The sequence below is a fragment of the Protopterus annectens genome, chromosome 8.part0 (genome assembly GCF_019279795.1).
Source record: "Protopterus annectens isolate FY-2018-M chromosome 8.part0, PAN1.0, whole genome shotgun sequence".
NCBI lineage: Eukaryota > Metazoa > Chordata > Ceratodontiformes > Protopteridae > Protopterus > Protopterus annectens.
This window is the reverse complement of record NC_056741.1, coordinates 311,410,432-311,437,545: the sequence shown is the minus strand read 5'-3', so window position 1 is coordinate 311,437,545 and position 27,114 is coordinate 311,410,432. Positions and strand designations below refer to the sequence as shown.

General features: G+C 43.0%; 1 protein-coding gene across 2 annotated transcripts in view; it reads left to right on the top strand.

The window, feature by feature from the left end:
* ISG20L2 (interferon stimulated exonuclease gene 20 like 2) overlaps window positions 1-27,114 on the top strand; it is a 217,466-nt gene that overhangs the window by 58,007 nt on the left and 132,345 nt on the right. For both annotated transcript variants that reach the window (XM_044079805.1, XM_044079806.1), the window contains exon 3: window positions 21,883-22,083. In XM_044079805.1, the coding sequence (XP_043935740.1) occupies window positions 21,883-22,083 (201 nt within the window). The remainder of the gene's footprint in view (window positions 1-21,882; window positions 22,084-27,114) is intronic.

The following is a 27,114-nucleotide window of genomic DNA, read 5'->3' as shown; positions in this document are numbered from 1 at the left end:
TATTTATTTATTTATTTTACATTATAATACTGTTTATTGTGATGTCTCATCTCTTACCTTTTCCATACTGCTGATAATATCCCTTTTCCATACTGCTGATAATATCCACTGTTGCATGAAATGACCTTAATGCAGTGCTCTGCATTTGTACCTGAAAATTGGCTGCTTGCTTGATATACTTCTCTGATTACCAAAAGTTAGTAAGTACTTAATGAATAAAGAAGTGATTTCATATAGGATTGAGGAGTGGGTATTGCCTGCTTTTGCTAAGGCTATAGGATTGAGGAGTGGGTATTGCCTGCTTTTGCTAAGGCTTCAACGTCATATTTCATATGTCATGCGCTGGGTTCCAAGCAAGCAGTTGTTATACTAATAATGGGCTGGAAGGGCAGGTGAATCTCCAGAAGTTGACACTAAACTGAGCATGATAGGCTGGGTAGATATATTGGGCCATTGGCAGTATGAAAACTGTGCCATTCTATTGCTGTGAGTTTTAGTAGTTTGTTTGTGACTCTGCTTTCCTGAATTTCCCATTACTTTTAAATTAAACATTACGTTTAAAATGTATATTTTTTCCCTTTGTTCCCACTGACTGTCAACAGTCCCAGCTGTCCCATTCATTTTGCTATTGAATAAAATACAGCCACAGTATGCCATTATTTAGGTAACTATCAGAGTTACTTAATTGACCCTAACCACCCACATCAGCCAAATGTCATGGTTCTTAAATTGCTGCCCTGATAATTATTGCATACTTCCAGTGCAGCTGTCGTGTTGTTACATAGTTTGAATGGTGTGAGCTTCCAAACCCTTTTGATACCTGCCTCTTCAGAGTGTCTGTCACTGCAGAGGGTAAAACTGCATCCTTTTCTCCACAGATGGGCAAACCGGCATTGGTTACTTGCTGTCACCTTGCAGGCCTGCTCTCAGAGCTGCTGAATTGCTAATCAGTCTCGAGTCATGTGTGTCATGATTTGGGCATTTATCCATTTATACTGTCAAGGCAGCTTTTCTTGGGGATGTTGAGGTTAAGTGGGGATGAGTGCCGAGCTTCCAATACTGAATTTCTGTCGAAAGATTTTACTCTTCTAACATATTCTGGAAGAATCACACCAAGTTCTTGTAAGCAAGTAAAACAGCTTTATTTTACATGCATGGAGACCTGCTACATGATAGTAGTATGCCAGCAGTCTGGTTACTTGTACTTTGAGTTCTCCTTATATAGACCCTCCTGCACGTACATACACGTAGCACACAGAACATTCATTAGAAGTGATAGTTTGATTACTTGTTTTTACCAGCCAGTACCACAGTTATTCTTGCACCATTAACTTTCTTATCAGCAGTTTAAGATTAGCTTCTGCATTCCTCAGTGATCAACATTTTCCAGAACATTTCAGTTTGCACGCAGTGAACATTTTTCTACTTAACCCTTTATATACAGAATACAAAATATGTTGACTTCAGTATTTTTCCACATTTCCCCCCTTACAACATTTTGTATACTGTTTATTTTACACAATCCCAGATACGTTGTATACCTTCTCATAATCAGAGAAATATGCTTTTGTAGCATTGGCAGAGATAACCTTCGATATTATCATTTTGATACATGGTATGCAACAGCAGCCAAGCAGCAAAAATATGATTGCACCAACACATACAGCAATTAAAATGTTCATCAACACAGAACCCCAGTTTACAAAGAGCTTTCGAAAAAAGTCAGTCAAGGGGTTTGGACCAGGTTTAGTCAGTTCAGAAACTTGTTGAATTATTTCAAGATGGCTCTGAATCGCATGCTCGTTATCAGGAACGAACGAGCAGCACTCCTCGTGTACGAGCGCAAGTACCTCCTTTCGCCGCTAGGGTGAAATCGAGCGCCATACGGTTCTGCAACACTACTGTTCTCATCGCCGTTAATTCGTCCGTCACCAATTCTAGCGCTGAAAATGTCGCATTACTCTGAGTCTCTAACAGTTTTGACAGTTTTCTCAGTTCCCAGATGGATTTTACTGTCCCATACGCTGGCAAAATACCAGCCCAAGCAATTACATCATCGCCTAGGTCCATATGTGAGAGTCCTTTGCTGCTGACGTGTGCCAAGTCATGGTGATAAATCCATGACGCATCAATGTTACCTACGGGATTAATAGGTTTATTAAGAGAACGTGCATTTCGTATTTTACTTTGAGGTAATACATTTGCGTGTCTGATAGCTGGTATCAGATATCCCAAAAAACAACTTCCTGAACAGCCATATGGTAACCATTTATATGCTTTCCAACCACAAATAAAATAACAACAATCCGTTTTAATGGTGTTATGGGTTGAAAATTCATAACTCCCATTTGGCTTTAGCCCCTTAAATAACAGGCCATATACATACAGCATTTTTTTCAACAAAACTAGTATCATTTACATTGATGTCTTTTTTTATAGCTCCAAACTTGGTTTCACGCTGCCCTTCTAGGGTACAATTATGAACTGTTGTCAAATTACATTGGCTCAGCCCCACCTTAACTTTTCCAATCTTTTGAAAACACACTGTTCCGTTTTGGCGCCCCAGAAGAGGCAGCACCACCTTGTCTCTCAGTGGTACTTCTGTGGTTTCAAACAACAAATTATTCCAAGTATCATTTGTTCCCAGAGGGGCTGTCCCTAACATTAAGCCACTATGTACAGTAGGTATTACAGTACATACCCATCAATTTGAGACATTCATTGAGGATGCATATGCATATTTAATCGCTTGATATGTATTAAAGTTTGGATGCCAGCTGGTGTGTTTGTCTCTTTTTGAATGGCTAGCTTCATTAAAAGACAGAAATGTCCAAAACAGAAATATTACAATTACAATAGTTATAAACAATAAAACATTGCAATAGAACCATTTTCTCTTATTCTCATTATTGTCCTTCATGATTGCTGCTGTCTGTTTGTTCCTCAGGGGAACTCAAGTCTTTATTTAACTGAAAATGTCTTACGATTTTGCAGTGCGTTAGGTGGATCCATGAGGACCTTTCTTTAATCCGAACTGCTGTTGGAGTTGCGATTAGCACCTGGTAGGGGCCCTCCCATTTGGGGGATGCCCAATTCTTGCATTTTATTATTTTGATCCAGACCCACTCGCCGGGTCTGATTTCCGTGATCTTGTCGTCTCTTGAACCTGAAAAACAATCATTCGTTAAACAGCTGTTAGTATTGGTCAGCATTTTCCTCATGTACTCAGCTATCTCCTCACCCCCCTCACGTTCCGCAGGCAACAAGTTTTGCCACTGCGGGACGTAATAAGGTCTCCCATACAACCACTCAAATGGGGTGACTCCTTTTGAGGTGGGAGTTGTGCGCATGGAAAGGAGGGCTAGAGGTAGACAGGTAATCCAAGACTGATGTGCCATGAGTTTTCTCAACTTGCCTTTTAGAATGCCGTTATGGCGTTCCACCAACCCTGCTGACTGTGGGTGGTAGGCACAATGGTGTTTCAATTCAATTTGGAAAACTGTAGACAGTTTCTGTATGATCTGATTGACAAAATGCGTGCCGTTGTCAGAGTAGATGCGTGTAGGAAGTCCAAAGTGCGGGACGATGTGATTGACCAAAATTTTAGCCACTGATTGAGCATCCGGATGTGTCACCGGAAAAGCCTCAACCCACTTAGTAAATGCATCTACTATTACTAACACAAACTTTTTTAGTTGTGCCGGGGTCAATTCGATGAAGTCCATACATATTGTATGAAAAGGATAGGGGGGTGTTGGAAATGATGCCGGAGCAACTCTGACCCCTCCCCCGTGGTATTTAGCACATACTATGCAGGACAGACAAAAATGTTTTGCATATGCAATGAAACCCTTGGTCCAAAAGGTAAGGTGGATAATTCTAACCATAGCTGCAGGGCCCAGATGGGAAGGGCCATGCACAACTAGTGCTGCATACCTAAAAAGATTAGTAGGCAAAACATATTTATTATCTGGTCCCATATAGATTCCCTTGTTCTGTCTAACACCATACCTAGTCCAGCGTTGTTTTTCCTGTACTGTGCTAAGTTCCTGCATGACTTGTAAGGTTTGCAAATCAAAGTTATCTGTTGGTTGTAATTCTGTAGGTGTGGTTTCAAGTGAAAAGGTACTGGACATAGCTGCCTCTTTGGCTGCTTTGTCTGCTAGGGCATTACAAAGTGATACTGGGTCCTTAGCACGGGTATGAGCAGCGCATTTACAGATGGCCAAACCCCGTGGCCGTTGGACGGCTTGTAGTAATTCAAGGATTAGTTCTTTGTGCATGATGTCTTTCCCCGAGGTTGTAACCATCCCCCTATTTTTCCATTGCTGAGCAAACACATGTACCGTAGAGAAGGCATATTGACTATCCGTACAGAGAGTGACATTCCTGTCCTCCGAAAGGAGACATGCCCTTGTCACAGCAATCAGTTCCACTGCTTGAGCGGATAAGTTCCCGGGGAGTGGTCTTGCCTCTATTATCTGAGTTGCAGTAGTAACTGCATACCCTACCTGCGTGGTGCCTGTTTCTGTTTTGCGTGCTGACCCATCTACAAACAGTGTCCAGTCCGCATGTAGTAAGGGTTGATCTTTAAGATCCGGTCTTGGTAGAACTTTAGAATGTATGAGATCTAAGCATACATGCGGGATACCGTCTTCAGCAACGGGTAGCAATGTCACTGGATTTAAGGTAGTGCATCTCTCAATTGTCATGTGTGGCTGTGATAACAGCGTAGTCATACAAGATAAATGTCTGCTAGGTGACAGAAATGTTAACTTGTCCTGCAGAAGGATGACTGCTACAGAGTGCGGGACTTTTAACGTAAGATCATGGAACAATACCAACGTGGCAGATGCTTGTACCGCCAAAGCGGCTGCAATTACTGCTTGCACACAGTGTGGTAATGCTCGTGCTACTGAGTCTAATTTGCTAGAGTAAAATGCCAATGGTCTTAACTTATCTCCATACATTTGCATTAAAACAGATGTCATAAATCCCTGCTTGCAATCTACAGTCTGTATAAAGGTCTTACTGTAATCTGGAAACCCCAATGTCGCTGACCCAGCTATCAGTTGCTTGATTCTAGTGAATGCCTGTACTGCCTTGTCTGTCCAGTGCAGCAAATCTTTTGCCACCATCAGTATTGCAAAAATTAAGTCTGATAGCGGGTGCACTTCTTCGGCATAGTTGGGAATCCAACTACGACAGAAGTTCGTAATGCCTAAAAAGGACATCATTTCTTTTTTTGTAGTTGGCATGGGGGCTTGTAAAATAGCATTCTTTCTGCTGTCATCTAATCGCCTGCCCTTCCCAGAGATAGTATAACCCAGGTAACTTACTTCTAATTTACAAAATTGTAAGTTAGACTTATTTACCTTATGTCCTTCGTGTGCCAGAAAGTGTAGTAGTCGAATAGTCTCGGACTTACAGAGTTCTTCCGTAGTTGCGGCCAGGAGGATATCATCCACGTACAGCAGTAGGTAGCACCCTTGGGCTGGTTGGAACTGAGCCAAATTGGTGGACATCTCTTGTGAGAAGATGGTCGGACTTTCGCAGTATCCCTGCGGTAACCTGGTATAGGTATAACGCTTGTCCATAAATGTAAATGCAAACCAAATCTACTATCTTCCTGCAAGGGAATAGAGAAAAAGGCATTACTGATATCAATTACAGAAAAGTAGTTATCCGTTGGAAGGATATCGTTCAGCAGAATAGACGGATCCGGGACTATGGGGGCCCGAGGTACAACCGCGGCATTTATTGCCTGTAAGTCTTGTACCATCCTCCATGTCCCATCCGTTTTTTTTACTGGAAATAAGGTATTACGGTGAGTCTGTGCACAGAATTAATACTCCAGCTTTCAAAAGTGCTGTGATTACCGGTAAAATGCCCTCCTCTGCCTTTCTGCTCAAGGGATACTGCCGTTTATGAGGTCTAAATTCTGACTTGGGTGTAATCTTTACCTGTCCTGCCGTTCTAATCAGTCCGATATCGTGCTGACCCTGCGACCATAATGAGTTTGGAATCGTCTGCAATTGAGATTCTTCCATGGGGGTAAGGAGACATAGTCATAATGTCCCAGGGGATTGTATCGGTTCGTCTTCCCAGAGGTGCACGGTCGGTCTGGCTTGTGTAACCCAGTTAAGTTTTGAACCTGAACGCCCTTACCTGCCAACTGTTCTGGTGTCCATCCTACCCATTCAGTTATTTTCTTACCCACGAGGTACCATGACATTCCTTCACCCTCCGTGACTGAAATATGTGTGGTTAATTCATTCTTATACAGCAGCTGCATATCCCTTGTAAGGCTACATGTGACTGCAGAATTACCTAGTGTGTCCCAAAAAAGGCTATGCAATACTAGTTTGGTGACTTTAAAACTAAGAAATTTCTTTTCGTATTCTAAATCAGGTCCGGCACATCTTCTGTAATACATTGTGCAATGTAATGGATCTGACACCTTGGGATTTGTTATGGCGTATTTGCTTAATGCCAAATTTGTAAGAGCCGTCACTACACTCTGGGGGCCTGTCTCTATCAAATCATTACTATACCAGTAATGTAGATCTCCCTGCCCCTCTAATAGCATTGCACTGTTCGGTTCAATTCTCCTTGCAACCATCCCAGTGGAGGTTGGGACGGCTGCTATGCCGAACACTTGCATTAAATCTCTTCCTAGTAAATGTACTGGGCAGATTTTTGAAATTATTACTCGGAACCGTATGGTTTGGTTCGTCTCTGGGTCGGTAAACCACAGAGGTTTGGACAATGGCTCTTTGTAAATACGACCATTTGCTGCTTTTACAAGCACATATTCATCCGAGGTAACATCGGATGATATGGCAGTACTTCTGACTAACGTTCGTGAAGCCCCTGAGTCACAAAGAAATTCTATGTCTCGGCCCTCAACTTGCAATGTGATCACTGGTTGGGATTCCAATTGCATAGTTGATGCTAGTGCTGTTAGATTTACCATTTGATATTCCTAATTTTCTGCCATTTCCTGTCCCCACCCATCGTCTTCACTTTGTACCTACTTCCCCATTCTCACTTTCTTCTTCTTCCTCATACTCTCCATCTACGTCTTTTTGACCGTCATATAGTCATGCGGTACCACCGGAAGCAACCATCGGTTTCTCCGGTCCTCTGCAATCTCTGGTGAAATGTCCCTTCTTACCGCACTTAAAACATTCCCCCCTCTCTTTTGCCTACCTTCGAAATCCTCAGAATGACTTACGCCTCCCCGTCCTCGTCCTCTTCCCCTGCCACGCCCTCTTCCGTGGTTTGCGGAACCCTGAACTAACATTAAAGTTCCATTTTCACTAACTGTAAAAGTCTGGGCTTGTTCATCTTTCTTTTCCTTCAGATATTTCTCAGCATGTCTAGCATACTCCATAAGGGGCTGTAGACGCGCTGTCCTGTGTGTGATCATATGTTTTTGTATAAAGTTACCAATTGCTGTCTGGCAGCCCTTTAGGAGTGCATTTTTCAATTGCTGTTCATAGGGCGAGTCATTTTCCTGATTTTCTACCTTAATCAACCCACTATGAGCATCAAAACATTGTGTGAAACGATGTAGATAATTGTCTACGGTTTTGTCATTTGATTGAACGCATTGATTAATGCAAGTCCAATCTGCCTTGGGCTTCCAATGTTCTTCTATTTTATCTAAGAGAGTCTTTATTCTAGTTCTGCACACTTGGAAGTTTTATTATCTTCCTTTTTAACAAAGTACACATCTCTTTCACTTGAATTACCACACCCTTTTTTCAAATTTTGTTCCCTATGTCTCTTATTTGCTTCCTCCAGCCATTTCTGTGCCTGGGGAAACCCCACCTTCTTTTGATTCCTTGTCTTATTTCCTGCCTGTTTGCACAGTAATCTTACTAGATTTTGACATTCTGACTTATTTAAACATCCACTAAACCCATGATTTTTTTCCATTTATCTAAATATTTTACGTTCTTTGGGTGTAAATCAAACATAAACTTTTCATCTTCAGATTGTCGTCACCTTTGACGCAACTGGTTCCTGTTCCCATTTCTCTTAAGAGAAACTATTCCTGTTCCTGAGATCTCTTGTATATGGAATTTATTCACATATACTCCTTATACTTTGAGAAAATTAAATTTCTCCCTTGACTAGTCCCTTAAAATTTAGACAAAAATTCCAATCAGAAACAACAAAAAATAGCGTTTTTTTGCTTACCTTTGTGATTCCTCCGCCCTGTTTCGCTGCCACCTCACGGATTGAATCTGGAAAGAGTGACTGGCCTCTAATTTCGACCTTTTTCTGTCGGAGGTCTTTCGTTCGAGGAGAGCCTGATCTCTCCACCTGCGCAGGTTTTCAGCCTCTCTTTGTTCGATTCGCGCCGTGCAGGGGCCGCCTAACGCTACGCCAGTTATGTCGAAAGATTTTACTCTTCTAACATATTCTGGAAGAATCACACCAAGTTCTTGTAAGCAAGTAAAACAGCTTTATTTTACATGCATGGAGACCTGCTACATGATAGTAGTATGCCAGCAGTCTGGTTACTTGTACTTTGAGTTCTCCTTATATAGACCCTCCTGCACGTACATACACGTAGCACACAGAACATTCATTAGAAGTGATAGTTTGATTACTTGTTTTTACCAGCCAGTACCACAGTTATTCTTGCACCATTAACTTTCTTATCAGCAGTTTAAGATTAGCTTCTGCATTCCTCAGTGATCAACATTTTCCAGAACATTTCAGTTTGCACGCAGTGAACATTTTTTGCTTAACCCTTTATATACAGAATACAAAATATGTTGACTTCAGTATTTTTCCACAATTTCCTTACTGAATGAAATGCAGGCCTTTTAAGGAAGAAGCAGGGTATACTGATGATGCACCATTTTTTACTGTACCTGTTACTTGAGCTGCTTATTAAGCTACTGTATTGACCTGCAGTTCTGCAATGCGTGGATCAGTAGACGGTACATTTTATAAGAATAGAAGAAGGAATGTAAAAGGATTTGAGAAAAAAATGAAAATTGTATTTGTTTGCTAAGTTTTGCCTAATGGCTAACTCAATGGCAGAATTTTTGTGCAGAAAACTGCCTAGTCAAGAACCTGAACTAGTGATGTTGATTAAACTTTACAGACATATGCAATTTTCATGATAAATTGGATTTCTTTACTTGCAAACATCCAGTTAATATAGGCAATTCCACCAAAGTACATTTACAAGCATGCATTAGTTCAAGAAGTTCTGTAATTAAAAACACAGCTGCAGTACTGCTGAAATTTAAGCACAGCCACAATTGAAAGAAAATAGTGGTGGAGTTGATAGCTGGTTAACATTTTGAACAGTCATTTAGTATGCCACGTTTCTTCACTGAGAGCCTTAAGAAGCACCCCCTCCCTTTTTATTATCAGTCTGCTTGCTGCTGTTTGGTGGCTGACCATAGGACATTATGAACTTTTGAATTTGCATGAGCTGTTTTATTTTACTGATGTTCAGGCAAATTCTTTTTTTTTCTGCATTAAGCTTGGTATACTTAATTGTTTCAATCAATAGCTATCTATGGAACAAATATTCTGAAAGTTGCTTTGCCTTGGGTCACCAGTTGTGAACTATCAGAAGAATGTAATTAGGAGTTCAGTGTTGAGGCCTGGTGACATGGCAAGAGTTTCTCCAGCAAGAGCACTACCTACCACCTGTCTAATTTATTTATTTATTTTTTGACTGCCAACATAGAAGTGAAAAATTTTCATGCTCCCCCCATCAGGTTACTTAAATGTCCCCCTTGAATGCAACCATCAAACAGGTTGTGTGATGAGCAAATGAAGGCAGCTAATTTCAGGAATTTGTCCTTTCCTAGGGGTCAAAAATTCAAGGCTGCATTTCCAGAATGAATTTTGTAAACAGTTATGTTTTTTTCATGAATAACAACAACAAAAATAACTGTGAAACATATCAAAAGTGTATAATCTATGAAGCACAAACAAAACCACACTTAAAAATAGATTCAAGGCACTCTCTCAGAACTGTTCTGAAGAGTTTTGGGAAAGTTTATGGTATGTTTTTTGACTGAGTGCCATGAATGCATTTTTAACTTCTTTGAAGTCTACTAGGTCTGTTGGGAGCCTCATCTGATTCGAAGCAGTGGATTCTTTCCTTTTTTCAGACCAAGATTGACCATGGGATCATTCTCACCTCCTTAGCCCCAAGGTCTGAGCCTGTAGCTCCTTTGGTTTCAAGTCTTGTGGTTCCTCCCCTACACAGACTTCATCCTTGGTATTCTTGATTCTGGCTGCTTTGGCTTCATCCTTATCCTTTTCCCAGTCTTTGTCCTTAGTTATGCATCAACTGGTTCTAGGACAGCCCTTGTTGTTGGGTCTCAAGGCTTCCTGGCAGTCAGGGAACCTGCCACTTCCGTGCCTCCTCCTGCTTCTCCCCCAGGGAGATGACTGGGAAAAGTAAGTGCAAGAGGAAGTACTTGCATTCCCCTAAGGAATCCCTCCCCGAGGATACCAATCTTGATGAAGGGGAAGCCTCCCCCAAATCCCCCCATGAAGATGCCTGTTTAACAATTTGCTTGTATTACTGAACAGTTCAGGGGTGGGCCATTGAAGTCCATTCCCCAGAGTCATCTTTTTTTTTTCTTTTCTTTTATTTATTAAGGCTTTTGGCACTGGCCCATCCACATTCTGAGTAGTCTCACTTCCAGATACCATTGTGCACCTCATTCCTCATTGTGCCTGGAGAGAACCCAGTGTAGTGGAAGCTATCACCAGGAAACCTAACAAATTGTTGGCCCCTTCCCAAAGACAGACCTCACTAAAGCAAGGGTCTGGCTGTGGATGCCATTGTGGTTGCACTAGACACTAGTAAGGACGTCTCCGAAAACAATACCTTGTTCTGTCTGCCCAACAGAGTGTTTGAGACTTTGGATCATTTGGGAAAGTGCACATGTGTTTCAGACACATTCACTTTACATGCTCTGAATTACATTGCTCATTTGACAGGACTTCAGAGGGACCTCTTTGTAGATCATAGTGTATGATGTACCTTTAAGAACATTCCAGTCAGTGGACCATTTTGAGTGAGCAGCCAGAGTGAAAGCATGTATGTGTGTATCAGTCAGTCAGTTCAAGTTTAATGTTCCTGTCATCCATCCTGATGTGTTTGTGTGTGATAAACTACTTAAATGAACACCCAACCCTCGTCATCTTATTCGGATACACAAGACAAGTGACATGGTCTCAGAAGTGGGATCCAGAGTCAAAACCATGAGGCACCCAGCTAGAAATGGAGGAATATACACAAGTGGATCATCTGATGCTCAAACAACTCGCAAGCAGGTCAGAAAAGAATTTCCAGGTACTAAAATTTGCTTAAATTACTTTTTTCACAATTAATGTAAAACAAAGCATTCAGAACGTTCAAAGCGAATTTCTAGTTAAACAGAATGTTCGATACTGTAACATATTGATAAAAATATTTGAAACAATATCTGAATTGTATAAAAAGGGAGAAATTACTGTATTTTTTTGCAATGCAGTACTTTTTCACATTAACTAAAGTTATTTGAAGTATCCATAGTGTACAAAGTGTTGGCAAGTGTGTGCAGTATTACAGTACAGTCATTTCAAAGAGAATTTCGCAAAGTACAATCTTTCAAAGAGATTTTTGTGTATTTGAATATTATTACAAGTACCTGGTGTGTGTGCATATTTGTACATAATTACAAGGGCCAAGTTTGCATTGTCTTCAAACATAATTTGGTTGGCATGGCAGATGTTTTCGTAAACCTGGTCCTGTTGTGTTTAATAAACACTTTCCAATTTCCTGTAATATTGTTGAGCAAGAGTATGATATTTTCATACAGGCTGCCTTTTCTGACAAAGATGCACGTACAAAAGAGCGAACACCCTCACGTTGACACAGCTTAACTGAAACCACTAAATTTCAAATGGCCAAAACAGCGATTTTTTTTTCCAGAGGAAAAAAAATCACTGGCTCAAAAAAAAAGACAAAATAAAGTGGGGGGCTTCGCCCCACACCCCCCTACTTAAATATACCAACTCCGAGATCACACTACAATGGAGGAAATGGCAAATTTCCCCACAATGCCCAAGCACCCCCCCCCCCGGGAAAAAAATCGCTGTTCTGGCCATTCGAGATTTAGTCATTTCAGTTAAGCTGTGTCGACATAAGGGCGTTCGCTCTTCTGCCCTGTCAACGGTCTAATATAGACCCTGTACAAAGGCATTTATTCTGCTTATTTTAGCTGATTCAGATGCCATTTAAAGAGAGAGTTTGAGTATGCATCTGCTGGGTTTGTGGGGGAGGGGGAGAACTGCCATATTGTGGTACCAGCTGAAATATGGGAAGACCCTCAGTGCTGACCATGAGTGGTTTAAAACATAAATTTAGAGAAATGTGAAACCTACAAACAAATATTACAATGGAAAGGCATTTTACACTAGAGAGCAAAAGCCTGGGGATTGATATAGCCAACATCCCTGCAGACAGGTTCAGTGCAAACTTCACCACCCTCTCACCCCCAAAAGGGCCCATAACTATACCAGAAGAATGTAGTGTCCCTGAAATCTCAGACACTCAGGTTAAAACAGCCTTCTCCAAAGCCAAAAACACAGCATCAATATGACCGGACGGTGTCCCAGGCTGTGTTCTACACAAGCTCAAAGATGAACTAACCCCACACTGTTTAAACTCAGCCTCTCCACAGGCTACGTGCCCACAGAGTGGCGCACAGCAACAGTTATTCCACTCCACAAAGGTGGAGCCACAACGGACCCTGGGAACTATCGCCCTATAAGCCTGACTAGCAAAGCTATGGAGGGCATCATCATGGATCTCATTAACAGAGACATGGGAAACCTCAGAACACTGGACCCTACTCAGTTCGGCTTTAAGGGGACTTTTGAGACAGTTACCAAGGCTATAGACAAGGGAAAGGTGGTCCACACAGCCTACCTAGACCTTGCAAAGTCCTTCGACACCATTCCCCACTCAGGTATTATACACAAGCTCACCAGCCTGAACATAAACCCCTATGTCATGAGATGGGTTGCCAACTGGCTCACGGACAGAACCGACATGGTAAGAGTTGCGGGAGCTAGGTCTGACTCTAAACCGGTTACTAGTGACATTCTCCAGGGCTCAGTCCTAGGACCCCTCCTGTTCGGCATGTACTTCTCAGAGGTACAGGCAAGCACAGGAGGACTATGGCTGACCAAGTTCGCAGACTACTGCAAACTAGGGGCTATAACTGACTCTCCAGCTGAGACAGACATCCTCCAAAAGGGTCTCACTGAAGACAGATACCTGGTGTCAAAACCATAGCCTCAAGCTAAATGCCAAAAAGTGCATAGTCATCCCCTTTGGAAAAAACAAAGTACCCACAAACTACCACATAGGTGGTAGCCCCCTAAATACGGAAGACGTAATAAGGGATCTGGGGAACCAAGTAGATAGTAACCTCTCCTTTGATAATCACATTGCCAAAGTGGTTAAAAAATACTTCTGTGTGGCCCACCTAATCACAAAAGGGTTTGCATCCAGATCGAAAGAGGTCATTGGGCCCCTCTATGCATCACTCATCAGACCCATCATAGAGTACAATGCCCCATTTGGGATGTACCTTACAAGACACCTGCAACAACTGGAAAGACCACAGATGTACCTCACCAAGAGGATCACTGGCCTCAAGCAGATGCCCTATGCAGTTCGACTGAAGAAACTCCAGCTGTACTCTGTTGCGTACCGCCTACTCAGAGGTGATCTCTGCCTGACATACAAGGCCATGTCCAACCCAGAATTGATGGACATGCTCCACCTAAAGAAAACCATATCCCCTCGAGCCACATGCTCCAGGGATCTAAACCTCACCACAGCAATAAATAGGACGTGCTGGAGGGATAGATTCCTATCCCAGAGATTTCCCATGCTCTGGAACAAGATTCCAATCTACATTAGGCAGAGCTCCTCACTAACCCTCTTCGAGAAACCTCGACGAGTGGATGGGAAACAGAAAGTTTACCCTAGGAATCACTTCAATGGCTCTCCTGGACAGAGGCACAGGGAAACTAATCTAAGGGGGTGGAGAAAGCCAACACATTCTGGCTAGGCTTATAAATGCTTTCGGGCAGACAGCCTAGTACCTACCTATGAACTTTTGCAGCATATATAACCAACTTGAGAAGTAAGGCTAAAACTTGCAGATTTGGTTATGTGAGAGATGAGCTGATAAAAAACTCTGGTATTCAGGCCGGCTGAGGGCTACCTGCAGGCAGATGACCCAAATGTGATGACTGCAACAGTGAATACACTCGAACATCTACATTTATGGTAAGTGTACACAACTGTACTTTTTGTACAAGCCAAGTTCAAAAGTTTTATGTTAATTAATTAATAATATATATAAAACTAATTTGTTGTTCTGGACTTCTGGTTTATATTTGTTATTTAAAGAAGGCTGAAGGCAAGTGCAGCCTCACCCAGTGTTATGTTTCTAAAAGAATATTGTATTTTAGTTTTGCACACGTTCAGATATAAATAAAACACTATTGTTCTTATTTAGTGTTTCATGATCATATTTTGGTTGTTCTTCAATTTGCGTTTAAAAGTTGGTATCCCACAATTCCACTGGAGTGGGTGGGGCTACATAAGTATGTGTGCAAATTTGTGTTAATCAGCATACAGATTTGTACCTATTTTCCAAGGGCTTTGTCCAGATTTTTGATGCTTCCAGGTTGAGAGGTATGTCATCACAGCATCTGTGGTTTTAAGACTGCTCAATCATGAAGTCTGACTTCAGGGTCAGGTGGAGTGTCAGACTAGCTGACTCAGTCTGAGTATAGGCTTTTGTCACGGGTGACGCATTGCTGTCATGTCAACTAGAAACAGTAGCTTGAAACTACTTTTCAGTTGAGCTATTCTTTCAAGCAAACATTAACTTTCTTAAAATGCTGTGATAGAGATGGCCAGTTAATGAAGAAAGGATGGACTGTGTGGTTGCCCTTGACAAAAAAGTAGAAAATTGCAGTACTCTTATTGTAAGCCGGTAGATGAGATCATAATAAATGATCCTGTTACTACAGTGTATTCTGTTGCTTTAAAGTGACATCTGGGAGGCCGAAACCATGACTGTGAAACCACGCAAAACAACATCTCGCCACCTCCATCAGGTTCTGGGATACAGATAATAAATTAGAAAAATGTGATGATGCAGGCAAAGTAATGCTGCAGAAAAATTCAAGTTTTTCCAGTTTGAGTGTAGTTGTCCTTTAAATAATTTGCTGTCACTGTTCCACCTGGAGTATTTCTTCCACAAACTCCACCAGTGAATTCTGCCTCTGTACTGTTCATTACTGTTCTGTTTCTGCCTCCTGTGTCATCTTTCAGCTCACCCATCCTATACTTTTACTAACTGTGAGTCAGCCATTTCCTTCTGGTGTTTCTGGAGTACTCTTGCACCTTTGTCTTTTTTAGCACATTACAGTCTAGTGCAACTATGAATGTTATGTAGTCCTATCTCGCCGCAGTTCTTGCTGGATGGGTTCAGAGCCGATATTCGGCTCCGACTTGGCCGATGCTAAAGCTCGAGGGCTTTTACTGGTTTGAGGCTAGCCCCTGTCCCATGGTCCTCATGGCAATTCCCCAGATCTCGTTTGCCGGGAAAGCTTTGAGGTTCTTACTGGCTCGTTGGCTAAGTAAAACAATTTTTTACTATATTTAGTTCTTTTCTATCTTTTTTCTATCTGATGTATATATATATATATATATATATATATATATATATATATATATTGATAATTTCTCCTACTTGTGCGACTGTTTTTTGAAAGTTTTCAACCCCTATTCCCCCCTTAGGACTGTACGGCCCGTTTAAGTTAGAGGGCCTTTCCTCCCTGTTTGTGTGTGTGACTGTTAAAACCTTTCTTCTCTTCACACCTTTTGTTATAATACTGTTGTTATCCTTTGTCTTAGTGTTTAAGAATGTCTAAAGATAAAGGTAAGGATCACAAGGATCATCGCCCTTCAGGGTTCAAAAAATGTGATAGGTGTGTGCAGAAAATGTCTCTTACAGACAGCCACACCAGTTTTGTATATTGTCTTGGCAAAGCCCATTTACAGGAACCCTGCACCTTCTGTCATGCTTTTAGTACAACAGTGCTGAATGAAAGGAAGAGAAAACTCATTGATTGACCCCCAGGGGTCTTATGACCAGTTCCTTCCATGAACAGCTGGAACTTGGTCCAGCTCCAAAATCTTCAAAGAGAAAATCGTGGACCCCGGCTTCGGAGTTGACCAAAAAGGCTAAAGCGTCGGAACCAAGGCGTTCTGGTTCCAACTGTGCTGAAGATTTTGCCCGACATCGAGACTGTATCTTCTACTTTGAGATCTCCTGTTCTGGAGAGAAGAAGATCTCCTTCGGTCTCGACCAGATCCTCCAGGACAATATCAGATGAGGACATCGAGAGGGTGGTGAAGAGGTTGCTTTCGGATTCAGCTCTGGTAGAAAATTGACCCCTCCAGACCCATAGGTCTCTGAGCCGACCCCATTACCGATCACTGTTCCTCCTCTGACTGCTTCGCTCTCGGAGCCTATTACATCAGATTCCTCTGTCTTCGATCGTTCGGCTCCGGGGATTCAACCTGTTTCCTCAGAGCCAATTACTCTATCCTCGATGGCTCAGTCTGGAGCCGAGGGTTCTGGGAACCGACACACTCGTGTCTACTCCGAGGGGGACAGTCACCCTGGGTTCTCATCAGAACCGACCCTCTCAGAGCCTCAGCTCGACTCAGCTTGGCTCCCACTTCTGGTTCTGAGCCGTTCCCTCTTGCTAGGAGTTGACCATCCACCCCCTTGGAGTGGAGGTCTTCTTCGGAGTGGGGGGGGGGCTTTCGAAGCTATAGAGAAGGCTTTATTCTCTGCCAAAGCCATTCCTTTGGAACATGTGTCCCACCAGCAGCAGGCAGCAACTTCTTCCCTCCTGCCACCCCCACAGCGTAGGGAACCAGAGGCCCAAGTAGCCCCCATTGGAGGTGCCCCCTCTTTCGAGACCCCCCAGATTATCCCACTGGAGAGCTCCCTCGGAAGAGGCTATGTAAGAGGAAACATGTCGACTCCCCTGAGTCTGTCACGTCAGACACTGATTTAGAGGAATCAGAAGGGTCCCCTAGATTCCCCTCTGATGATGTCTCCTCCTCTGACATCCTAGAAATCCTTAGGGGGTGATTGGAAGACCTCTAACCCTACCGAGGATGAATCAGTGTATCTTGAGGCCTTTGGCTCCCGACCTTCCACCTCTTGGGTGACACTGCCTTATGACCAACTTTTGGGGGTCATATCGCGGAAAACGTGGACCTCCCCAGATTCAGTAGAAGCCGTTCCAAGGAGGCCAAACAAATTTATGACAGCACCTGAGGACAAGTGTTTCCCTAGTAAGGTAGTTCCAGTTGATGCTATGGTGGTGGCTACCACCAAGAAGGAATTATCTGAGACGTCCTCTAATATCTGTCCACCTAACAAGGAGTCCAGGATGATGGATAGGTACGGGAAGCGTACTTTTTGTTCAGTGGCATTTACATTAAGATCGCTGAATTACCGGACTCATTTTACTCATCTTCAGAGGGATCTCCCAAAAGAGTTAGGAGATACCTTCCAGGGTTCAGTAGCTCCGGGTTCCATGGACAAGGATTCTGTATAGCTCTCCACCCTTACTTCCATAGCTAACTCCTCCATGAGGCTGATCTCTTTTGTGGCAAATGGAGCGGGCAGGGCAGCCGCAGCAGGAATATCCCTCAGGAGACATTCTTGGATGCATCTTTGTAATTTTACGGAATCCTTCAAGTCTTCCTTCACTAACGTTCCCTTTGATGGTTAATCTCTTTTTGGACCCCAAGTGAAAGAGACTTTGACTAGGTGCAAGCAGGAAGGAAAAACCTTATCTGCTATTGGAGTCCGTTTCTCTCTCCCGTCCAGACCCTATCCCAAGAGTAATACAGGAGGGAAAATGTGGTTCTGCAAATCCCAAAAAGGTTTTCCACCGGCACAAGGTCAACCATCCCCCAGGGGCAGAGGGGGAGGATATAATGGAAGATGCCGCCCTCGCGGCAGAGGAGGTCCGCAACATCAGGGAGACAGGCTAGCTTTCTCTGATCATCCCTTTCATTGACCATGAGGGGTTGCCAGACTGTCTGTCCCTGGAGGCAGTCGGGGGTCGTATATTGCTGTACCCAAGCACCTGGCTAACTATCACTCAAGTTTGTTGGGTACACACAATAATATCCAGAGGTTACCTGATTCCCTTTATTTCCGAACCCCCAACAAACTAGTCTCTTCCAGACGTACCACCCATCCAACTAGACTGTGCAGCATCAGAGGTTATCTCATTGCTGCAAAAGAGTCATCCAAGAAGTCCCCGCAGAGCAAGTAGGATCCGGAACTTAATCTCAATTCTTTTTGGTTCCAAAAAAGACAGGGGACTGGAGATCGATTCTAGATCTCAGCAGGTTCAACAAGCATGTAAGAAAATCAAAGTTCTGAATGGTCACTCTGTAGTCGATATTTCCCTTTATCGTGAAAGACAACTGGATATGTGAAAGACAACTGGATGTGCTCAATCGATCTGCAGGATGCGTACTACCACATCAAAATGGACAGGTGCTCTAGGAGACAAATCACTGCCCTTTGGCCTCACTACAGCCCCCAAAGTGTTTACCAAATGCATGGCAGTGGTAATGGCTCACCTGAGACGTCAAGGATTCAAGGTGTTTCCGTACGTAGATGACTGGCTCCTCACTGCTACCGCCAAGCATCAACTCATAAGGACCAGGGACGAGACTCTATCCTTGTGTGCCAGCCTAAGCATCACTGTCAACTTGCAAAAGTCCTAGTCCTAGGGACTATGGCTTCCGCCATCTTATTAGTTCCTCTTGTTCGCCTACATATGAAGATTTTCCAATGGATGCTATTTGCACAATGGTCGATGCAAGACCTTCCATTGTCTCACCAGATATTAATAACAAATGCATGCAAAAAGGATCTGACATGGTGGTTACACACGAAACAACTTGTCTTAGGTCATCCACTTGTTCCTCCCCAAGAGAAAGCAGTTTTGACCACGGACGTTTCCCAGGTTGGGGGGGGGGGTATTATCTGTGAATCACAGACCAAGGTACTTGGCAGAACCATGAGAACCACTTGCACATCAGTGTTCTGGAGATGAGAGCTGTGCTGTATGCGTTGCAAGCACTTCACAGCTCCCTTCCCACCGGGGAGATTGTGATTCAGTCAGACAACATGTCTGTCATGTGGTACATAAACAAGCAGGGGGAATCGAGTCTTACCCGCTTTGCAGAGAGGCCTTAAGAGTTTGGAAATGGGCGATGGATACTCAATGCTTCCTGATAGCAATGCATATCCTGGGGAAATCCGACGTAATAGCGGACAAACTCAGCCAAGCAATTCTGATGCCTCACGAGTGGTCCCTGAATCCAATTTTTGCGAACGAGATCTTTCACAAATGGGGCCAGCCTTGCTGCGATCTTTTTGCCACTCACCTGAACACCAAATGCAGCAGCTACTTTGCCCTCATACCCCTTTCCGGGGATGTCACCCAGGGATGCTCTAGTTCACGATTGGCCCCCGGGACTTCTTTATGCCTTTCCTCCTTTTCCACTCATCCCCAAAGTAATACAGAAAACAAGACAATTGAGGAGTTCTTTAATCCTCATTACTCCTTACTGGCCTCGACAAGTTTGGTTTCCTTTCCTGTGACCCTACCTCTTGGAGGAACAATGGATTCTGGACCTATCTCCAGATTTCCTGATTCATCAATCGGGACAGTTCGATCCCTCCATCCACACCCTCAAATTGACAGCATGACTGCTCCAGTTCCACAAATAGCCAGGTGTATTCCCTTATCCCCAGCGGTCAAACACATCCTAATTTCATCCCATAAACCTTCCACTCAGAAACTGTATTCTAGCAAATGGAAAAGGTTTACCCTTTGGGCTACAAATCAGGGCTTAGATCCGTATACTGCTCCTTTAGAATCCATTTTATCCTTCCTAACAAGAATTTTTCATGAAAGAGCAGCAGCCGCTACAGTTGGAGTTCAGTTAGCTGCCATTTCCAAGTTCCATTTTGGTTTCATGGAAAATTCAGTCATGCAGCACTCCCTGTGTAAAACTTTATTAAAAGGAGTTCTTCTTCTTAGGCCCCCAATAAAACAACCGTTATAACCCTGGGACTTAAACTTAGTCTTCTCATCTTTGATGTCTGCACCCTTTGAGTCATCCTTGTCATCAGACTTAAAATTGTTATGGAAAACCTTGTTCTTGGTAGCTATAACATCTGCTAGGAGAGCTTCAGAACTACAAGCTCTAACTGTTCGACCTCCTTACATGATCTTTCACAAGGATAGAGTCTCTCTCAGAGCAAACCCTTCCTTTCTTCCTAAGGTATGCTCAGAACACAACCTGAATACTACCATTGAGCTACCTGTGTTTTTTTCCAAACCACTCTAATAAATCAGAGTATAGACTAGACCAGCTAGATGTCCACAGGATACTCAGGTTTTATATACACAGGACTAAATAATTCAGGAAATCTGATCAAATTTTTGTTTCCTTTTCTGACAAAAGGAAAGACTTGCCTGTTTCTAAAATTACTCTTTCGAAATGGCTTTCAGATTGCATATCCTTTGCTTATCAACAAGCTGGTAGACAATTACCTGTAAAAGCTAAAGGTCACTCTACTAGGGCTGTAGTTACTTCATGTGCCTTTAGATCTAGGCTCCCAATTGATACCATTTGTGCAGCAGCTACTTGGGCAAGGCCACATACGTTTGTCACTCATTACAAATTGGATTTGGCCTCCCGGGACAGGTCATCCTTTGGGTCCACTGTGCTGAAGACTCTCTTCGCTTGAGCCACCTGGGATATAGGTGCTAGGGACGCTGTCCCATCCAGCAAGAATTACGGTGAGATAGGACTACATAACATAAAGAAGTTATGTACTTACCATAACGTTCCATGTTTGTAGTCCATCTCGCCTATATTCTTGCGTCCCTCCCTCCAACCCCCTTCCTGTTTGTGGGGTATCTGGTGGACTCCTTTTTGGTGCTGCCTGAAATTGTTCTTTATGGTCCACCTGGAATGGATTATTTTTCTAATCCTTTGATGTATTTATACAGCTTCTTTCATATTCTTACCTGATAGGTATTTATTGCTTTCTTGCAAACTAGATCTGAGGAATTGCTGTGAGGCACCATGGGATAGGGGCTAGCCTCAAGCCAGTAAAAGCTCTCGAGCTCTAGTATCGGCCGAGTTCGGCTCCGAACCCATCCAGCAAGAATATAGGTGAGATGGACTACAAACATGGAACGTTATGGTAAGTACATAACTTCTTTATTTTGTTTTACAATAGTTAATAAGTCTGCCTTATCATGTTTCACTTTTTAACTTGGAATTCAGTCTTACTAGCGTAGAAATTCAATCATGTATATTAATGTGAGTCCTGAATTTTCTTTATACCATGTTTCACTTTTTTTTTTTAACTAATATGTGGAGCTTTTCCCCTGTGCCACTGGTCAAAGTGAGACATGGCTCATTAGAAATTTCCTGGTAAATGATATGTTAAATCAGTCAAAGAAATGCAGCTGTGGCTGTTTGCTACTTGTTGTGTTTTGCAAGGTTTTTGGAGTTTTGAAACAAAGAAAGTACCAATCAAATTTATAAGAAAATGCCACACTTTTACCCACACTGTTGGAAAAGTGTCAAACATTTTACTGTTAGCTAATGTTTGTTTTTGTATAATTTATTCTTTCTTGTATGAATTGAGAGTAATAAAGTAATGCCGCTGCATTCCTTTCTAGATCTTGAAAATCCTGACTGGTAAGATTGTTGTTGGTCATGCCATTCACAATGACTTTAAGGCGCTAAGTTACTTCCACACAGAAGCCCTTACCCGCGACACATCTAAAATTCCACTGCTGAATAAGAAAGCTGGTTTTCCTGAAAAGGAATCTGCCTCCCTGAAACGTCTTGTCAAGCAGCTCCTGAAGAAGGACATCCAGGTACAATAGATGTAGGACTGGACTGCAGGAAGTTTATAACACTCAAATGTAATGCATACAAAAGTGTTTACTCTGTCATGTTGTAGTTTATGTGGCTCATCTGTGTCATGTCATGTTGATTAGTGGGGCACTTAAAAAGAATTTCCATAGCATTACCATTGGTTCTATTTAGTTCTTTAACTTTGGAGACTGGCAGTTTCATTCAGTAGTATAAAATAAATTATGTTTAAAAATAATGATGGCATTAGAAAATACATGTTACATACTGAAAGCAATTCTTATGAGGGTTTAAAAATGTGACTAAGCAGTTTATTAATTATTTACTGACTGAGTGAGCAAGTTGGTCCAAGGAACCATTTTTACCCATGACCCAAATTTGCTTGGCAGTGTAACATGAAAAAGTAGAAACTGGTAACATGCAAGGTAAAGCAGTAGCAATAACTAGCTGTAAAGCATCATGAATGACTAAAGTATCTTCAAAGCATTAGTGAGATTGACAAAACCAGTTTGAAAGATATTTGGAACTCGCAAAACTTACAAGCAAAGACACTCCGAGTAAGGAATTCCAGACTGGTTTAGGTCTTTAGTTTCTGTTTAATCAAAAAACTGCTTAAAAATGAAAAAAAAATCCTCTTGATTAAACAGATAAAAGCACTCTGCTTTTGCAGTATAAAGATGCTTTATTTGGAGCATCTTTGCTTGCAGTTGGAAGTATCCATGTTGTATTACAGTCTTAAACTGCTGTGATCCACAAATGTACTGACAGTAAGTAATACATCCATTGTAGTCAGGTGACCTGGCAGTCCATAAAGTACAGTTATGATTTGGTAGAGGTTACAGCCCTTCACATGGATGTCCAGACCAAATTGCTAGATGCACCTCTTGATAATAAGGCCCTCTTTGGTGCAGCCTCTGCAGAATTCCTTAAATCCCTACAGGGAAAGGGCAAGGAGCTACAAAATTTAAAGCATTTGTTAGTCTCTCCTATTCCTAGGTATCATAGAACTACCCTCAAAGGACCACCTTTGTTAGGAGGTAATCATTTCATTCTAATGCCCCACAGGTAAGGGACGGAGGCAACCTAGGGGAGACTCCACTCCTAAATAACCTTCTGCCTTCACTCCAACTCCCTTTTGGAGGCAGCCTGACCAGGACAATGCCCCTCCACTGTGACTCAAACCCATTGCCCATCTCCACTTCCTTATTCCTCCGCCTCACCTCCTGGCAGAAAATAACCTCAGAGGCTTGGGTCTTTTCCATCATCCAAAAAGGTTACTTTATGACTTGGTAGACACTTCCTCCCTTTCAGGGGGACACCATGTCCGCCTGCAACTTGGCTTCATCTCTTCCAGCCAATTTTGGATCAGCTCCAAACTCAGGGCACCATAAAAAAGAGTACCTCCAGAACAGACAAACAAGGGGTTTTACTCCAGGATGTTTTTGGTTCCAAGAAAAGCTGGCCCTTGGAGGCCAATTCTGGATTTGTCTGTACTTAATCTATTCCTCAAGGTACCTACCTTCAAAATGCTCACCTTGCATCACCTCCAGCCCCTCATCCCACACAAAGCCTTCATGGTGTCCTTGGATCTGAAGGATGTTTACCTTCATATTCATATTCACCCCAGCTACAGATAGTTCCTTCGCTTTTCCATGGGTTCCTTGCATTTTCAGTTTTCTGCATTGCCATTTGGGCTCTCCACAGTCTCCAAAGTATTCATAAAGTGCCTAGCTCCAGTTATCACCCACTGCAGAGTGCGGGGCATTCAGATATTTCCATACCTAGACAACCTCTTGATACTTCACCAGGATTGCCACACCCTCTGTTGCCACCTAGGCATGGTGTCCAAATACCCTGGCAAACCTAGGGCTCACTGTGAACCAGGAAAAATCTCACCTGACACCCACCCAAGATAAAATATATAGTGCAGGAGAAAAACAGACCAGATGGCAATCTTCGTTCCTTGCCAGAAGGTGGAAGCCCATCACACACTACCTCCAAACACTCCTTTCTCTCCAAATCTTATCAGCCAGGGAATTCCTGAGGGTCCTAGGGGCACATGGCATCCTGGATACCCATGCTTCCCTTAGCAAGGCTGCATATGAAAAAAATTCACTGGGTGCTGAGGAGTCGGTGGAACCAACATTCACACTCCCTGGATACTCCTCTACCTCTCCTCCCATGCCTAATAAAAGAGCTGCAGTGGCGAATTGCAGCCATGTTCCTTAATCAGGGTATATATTTGCAGATTCCTCTACCTTCACAACAGATCTTCACAGATGCTTTCAACCTGGGTTGGGGAGCTGTCCTGCAAAACCACAACAAACAAAAAGTTCAGAGAGAGTGGTCCTTCCTCAGACAAAGGGACAACATCATTATCAGAGATGAGGGCCCTTTTCCTAGCCTTGCAAACCTTCCACCCAGTTCTCCTACCAGGCACCTTAAAAGTTGTCACAGACATTGACTGTCCTGTGGTATATCAACAAGCAGGGGAGGACAAAGTCATACCTGCTCTGCACCGTGGCAATTCAAATTTGGTCTCTGGCAGCAGAACTGCACATTCACCTGCAAGCAGTGTACATTCCTTCAGCATAGAATGTGATGGAGGACAATCTCAGTAGAACCTCTGCACCCTCTCGTGAATGGATACTTCACAGGGTGTTGTTTTTGGAGCTTATTCACAAGTGAGGTATTCCTCAGGCAGATCTGTTTGCCTCCTCCCAGAACAGGCAGGTGCCTCTGTTTTGCACAAGGGATCCACATCCACAGGCTTAGAGGGTGGACGCCTTCTCTCTTGGTCGGGGATGTATCCTTATGCCTTTCCCCTCTTCACACTGATTCAGAGAGTCCTTCTTCTGAAAATTCAGAGGAACAATCCAGAAATCCTGCTGGTGACTCCCTTTTGCAAAAGACAGCATTCGGTTCCCCTTCTTCACCTACTAGCCAAGAGGAATTACCACAGGTTACCCCACTGATTGACCCTACTCGCACAAGACGGGGGGTCTCTCATACACCCTCAGGTGCTCAACCTCAGACTCACTCTATGGGTGATAATCCCCTTGAGACACCTGTATTCAGAGGACGTACTCATTGTCCTGCAGGAGGCCAGGAAATCTGGTACCAGGAAAAATTATGTGTCAAAATGGAAAAGATTCTCCAGGTGGTGTCAAAAGAAAAAACAGGACCTCTTTCTTATTCCTGTACCTATGGTCCTTTCTTACTTGTATGAGCTTCTACATTCAGGACTGACTTACTCTTCTGTTAAGGTACACCTATCAGCCATTTCCGCCCGTCTCCCTTCGGTTCTTCCCTTGGCATCCAGATTAGAGGTAAAACTATTCTTAAGAGGGGTCCTCCATATCAGACCCCCCCCCTCGAAAACTGATACCGCCTCCATGGGACCTTAATTTTGTGTTTGAAAAACTCACACTAACCCATTTCAAACCAGCTCACTCAGCATCTCTGAAGCTATGCACCTGGAAAACAGTACTGCTGGCAGCCCTCACATCTGCCAGGAAGGTCTCAGAATTCAAGCCCTGATGACTAACCCCTTTACCTCATCTTCCATAAGGACAGGGTCTCCTTCAGGCCTAGCCCCTCATTCATGCCTAAAGTGGTTAATGAACTGTCTTTGAATCAAGCCATTAACCTCCCTGTTTTTTCCCTCAACTTCAAAATCCATCTGAAAGAACCCTACATTCCTTGGGTGTTGATAGACAGCTTAGGTATTACCCAGACAAGACCAAATCCATTAGAAAGTCTGACCAGCTGTTTGTCTCCTTTCACCCAAGGGCCTTGGGGAAGGCAGTCTCTAAACAGACTATATCATCATGGATCTCTAAAGCTATCTCTGCCTGTTATTTCTTTCATGGAAAGGTTTTAACTACTAATGTGAGAGAGCATTCTATTAGGGCAGCTCCCTCTTCAGATGCCTTTTTCAGCGGGGTGGACTACACTTCCATACTGGAAGCGGCCACCTGGTCCTCAGTCCATACCTTTACCAAGCACCACAAGCTAGACTTGGTCTCTAGAGGCAGAACTGGGTTTACTAGATCAGTTTTACAGGGTCTCATAGACCAGGCCCCTCAATTTACCTCCCAGGTTCATACCTAAAGCTTGGGTACTCTCCCTACAGTTATGAATACTGTAACATGAGACTAGAAGGACATAGAATAGTTGTGTAAGAGCTTACCATAACCTTAAATGTCCTCCTCTTCCATGTTGCAGTATTCAGTACCCCCCTCTACCCCCCTCTTGCTCTGTGTTGTACATCTGGAGTGACTTTCTCCTACCTTCTTTCCATCCAGACAGGGCACTGTAACAGGCATATATATTTATTGGGATCCTTTGGCCTGGTGGCATATGTGGGTCTGAAAAGCTTCCTTTCCTTGCTCCCCAGGGGTTCTACAGTCTTTTCTGAAGGGAGTATTTGCAGACGTCATTTTTATAGCCGATGTCGGTTTATGGCTCTTGACAAGCGACATAGCACGTACCCCTGCTCCTAAGACTTTGGTATACTGGGTTGGATGTCCAGTGCTGCAGGCAGCATCCTCCAGTTATGAATACTGCAACAGGAAGAGAAGGACAACTAAGGTTATGGCAAGTTATTACACAGCTATTCTTTTTCATTGCAACAGTGTAACAGGAATTAAGTGTTTTTTCAGTGAGAATATGCTGAAAGAAATATCTGGATATTCTAAGCAGATTCAGTCTTCATAAATCTTCAGGACACAGATGCTCAGCTTTGCAGGTAAAACTTTTCCATGTTACTCCTGCATGTACTTCTACCTTAGATACCCTTTGTCTCCATCATTTCCAGTTTCTTCCTGCTCTAAATGCATTTGGTTGTATTCTAAATGACCACATGCTGCTCTTTGGAAAAAGCTTTGATTTTCACCGGGTTTTTTTTTGTTTGTTTCATGCATATAGATCAGATCTTATTCCCCGGTTTGGTAACTTTTTTCAGTATTATGGGATTTTTTTTTCCTTGATTTAGTTGAGTACCTGTAAGAGTGAAAGGGAAGGTCTACAAG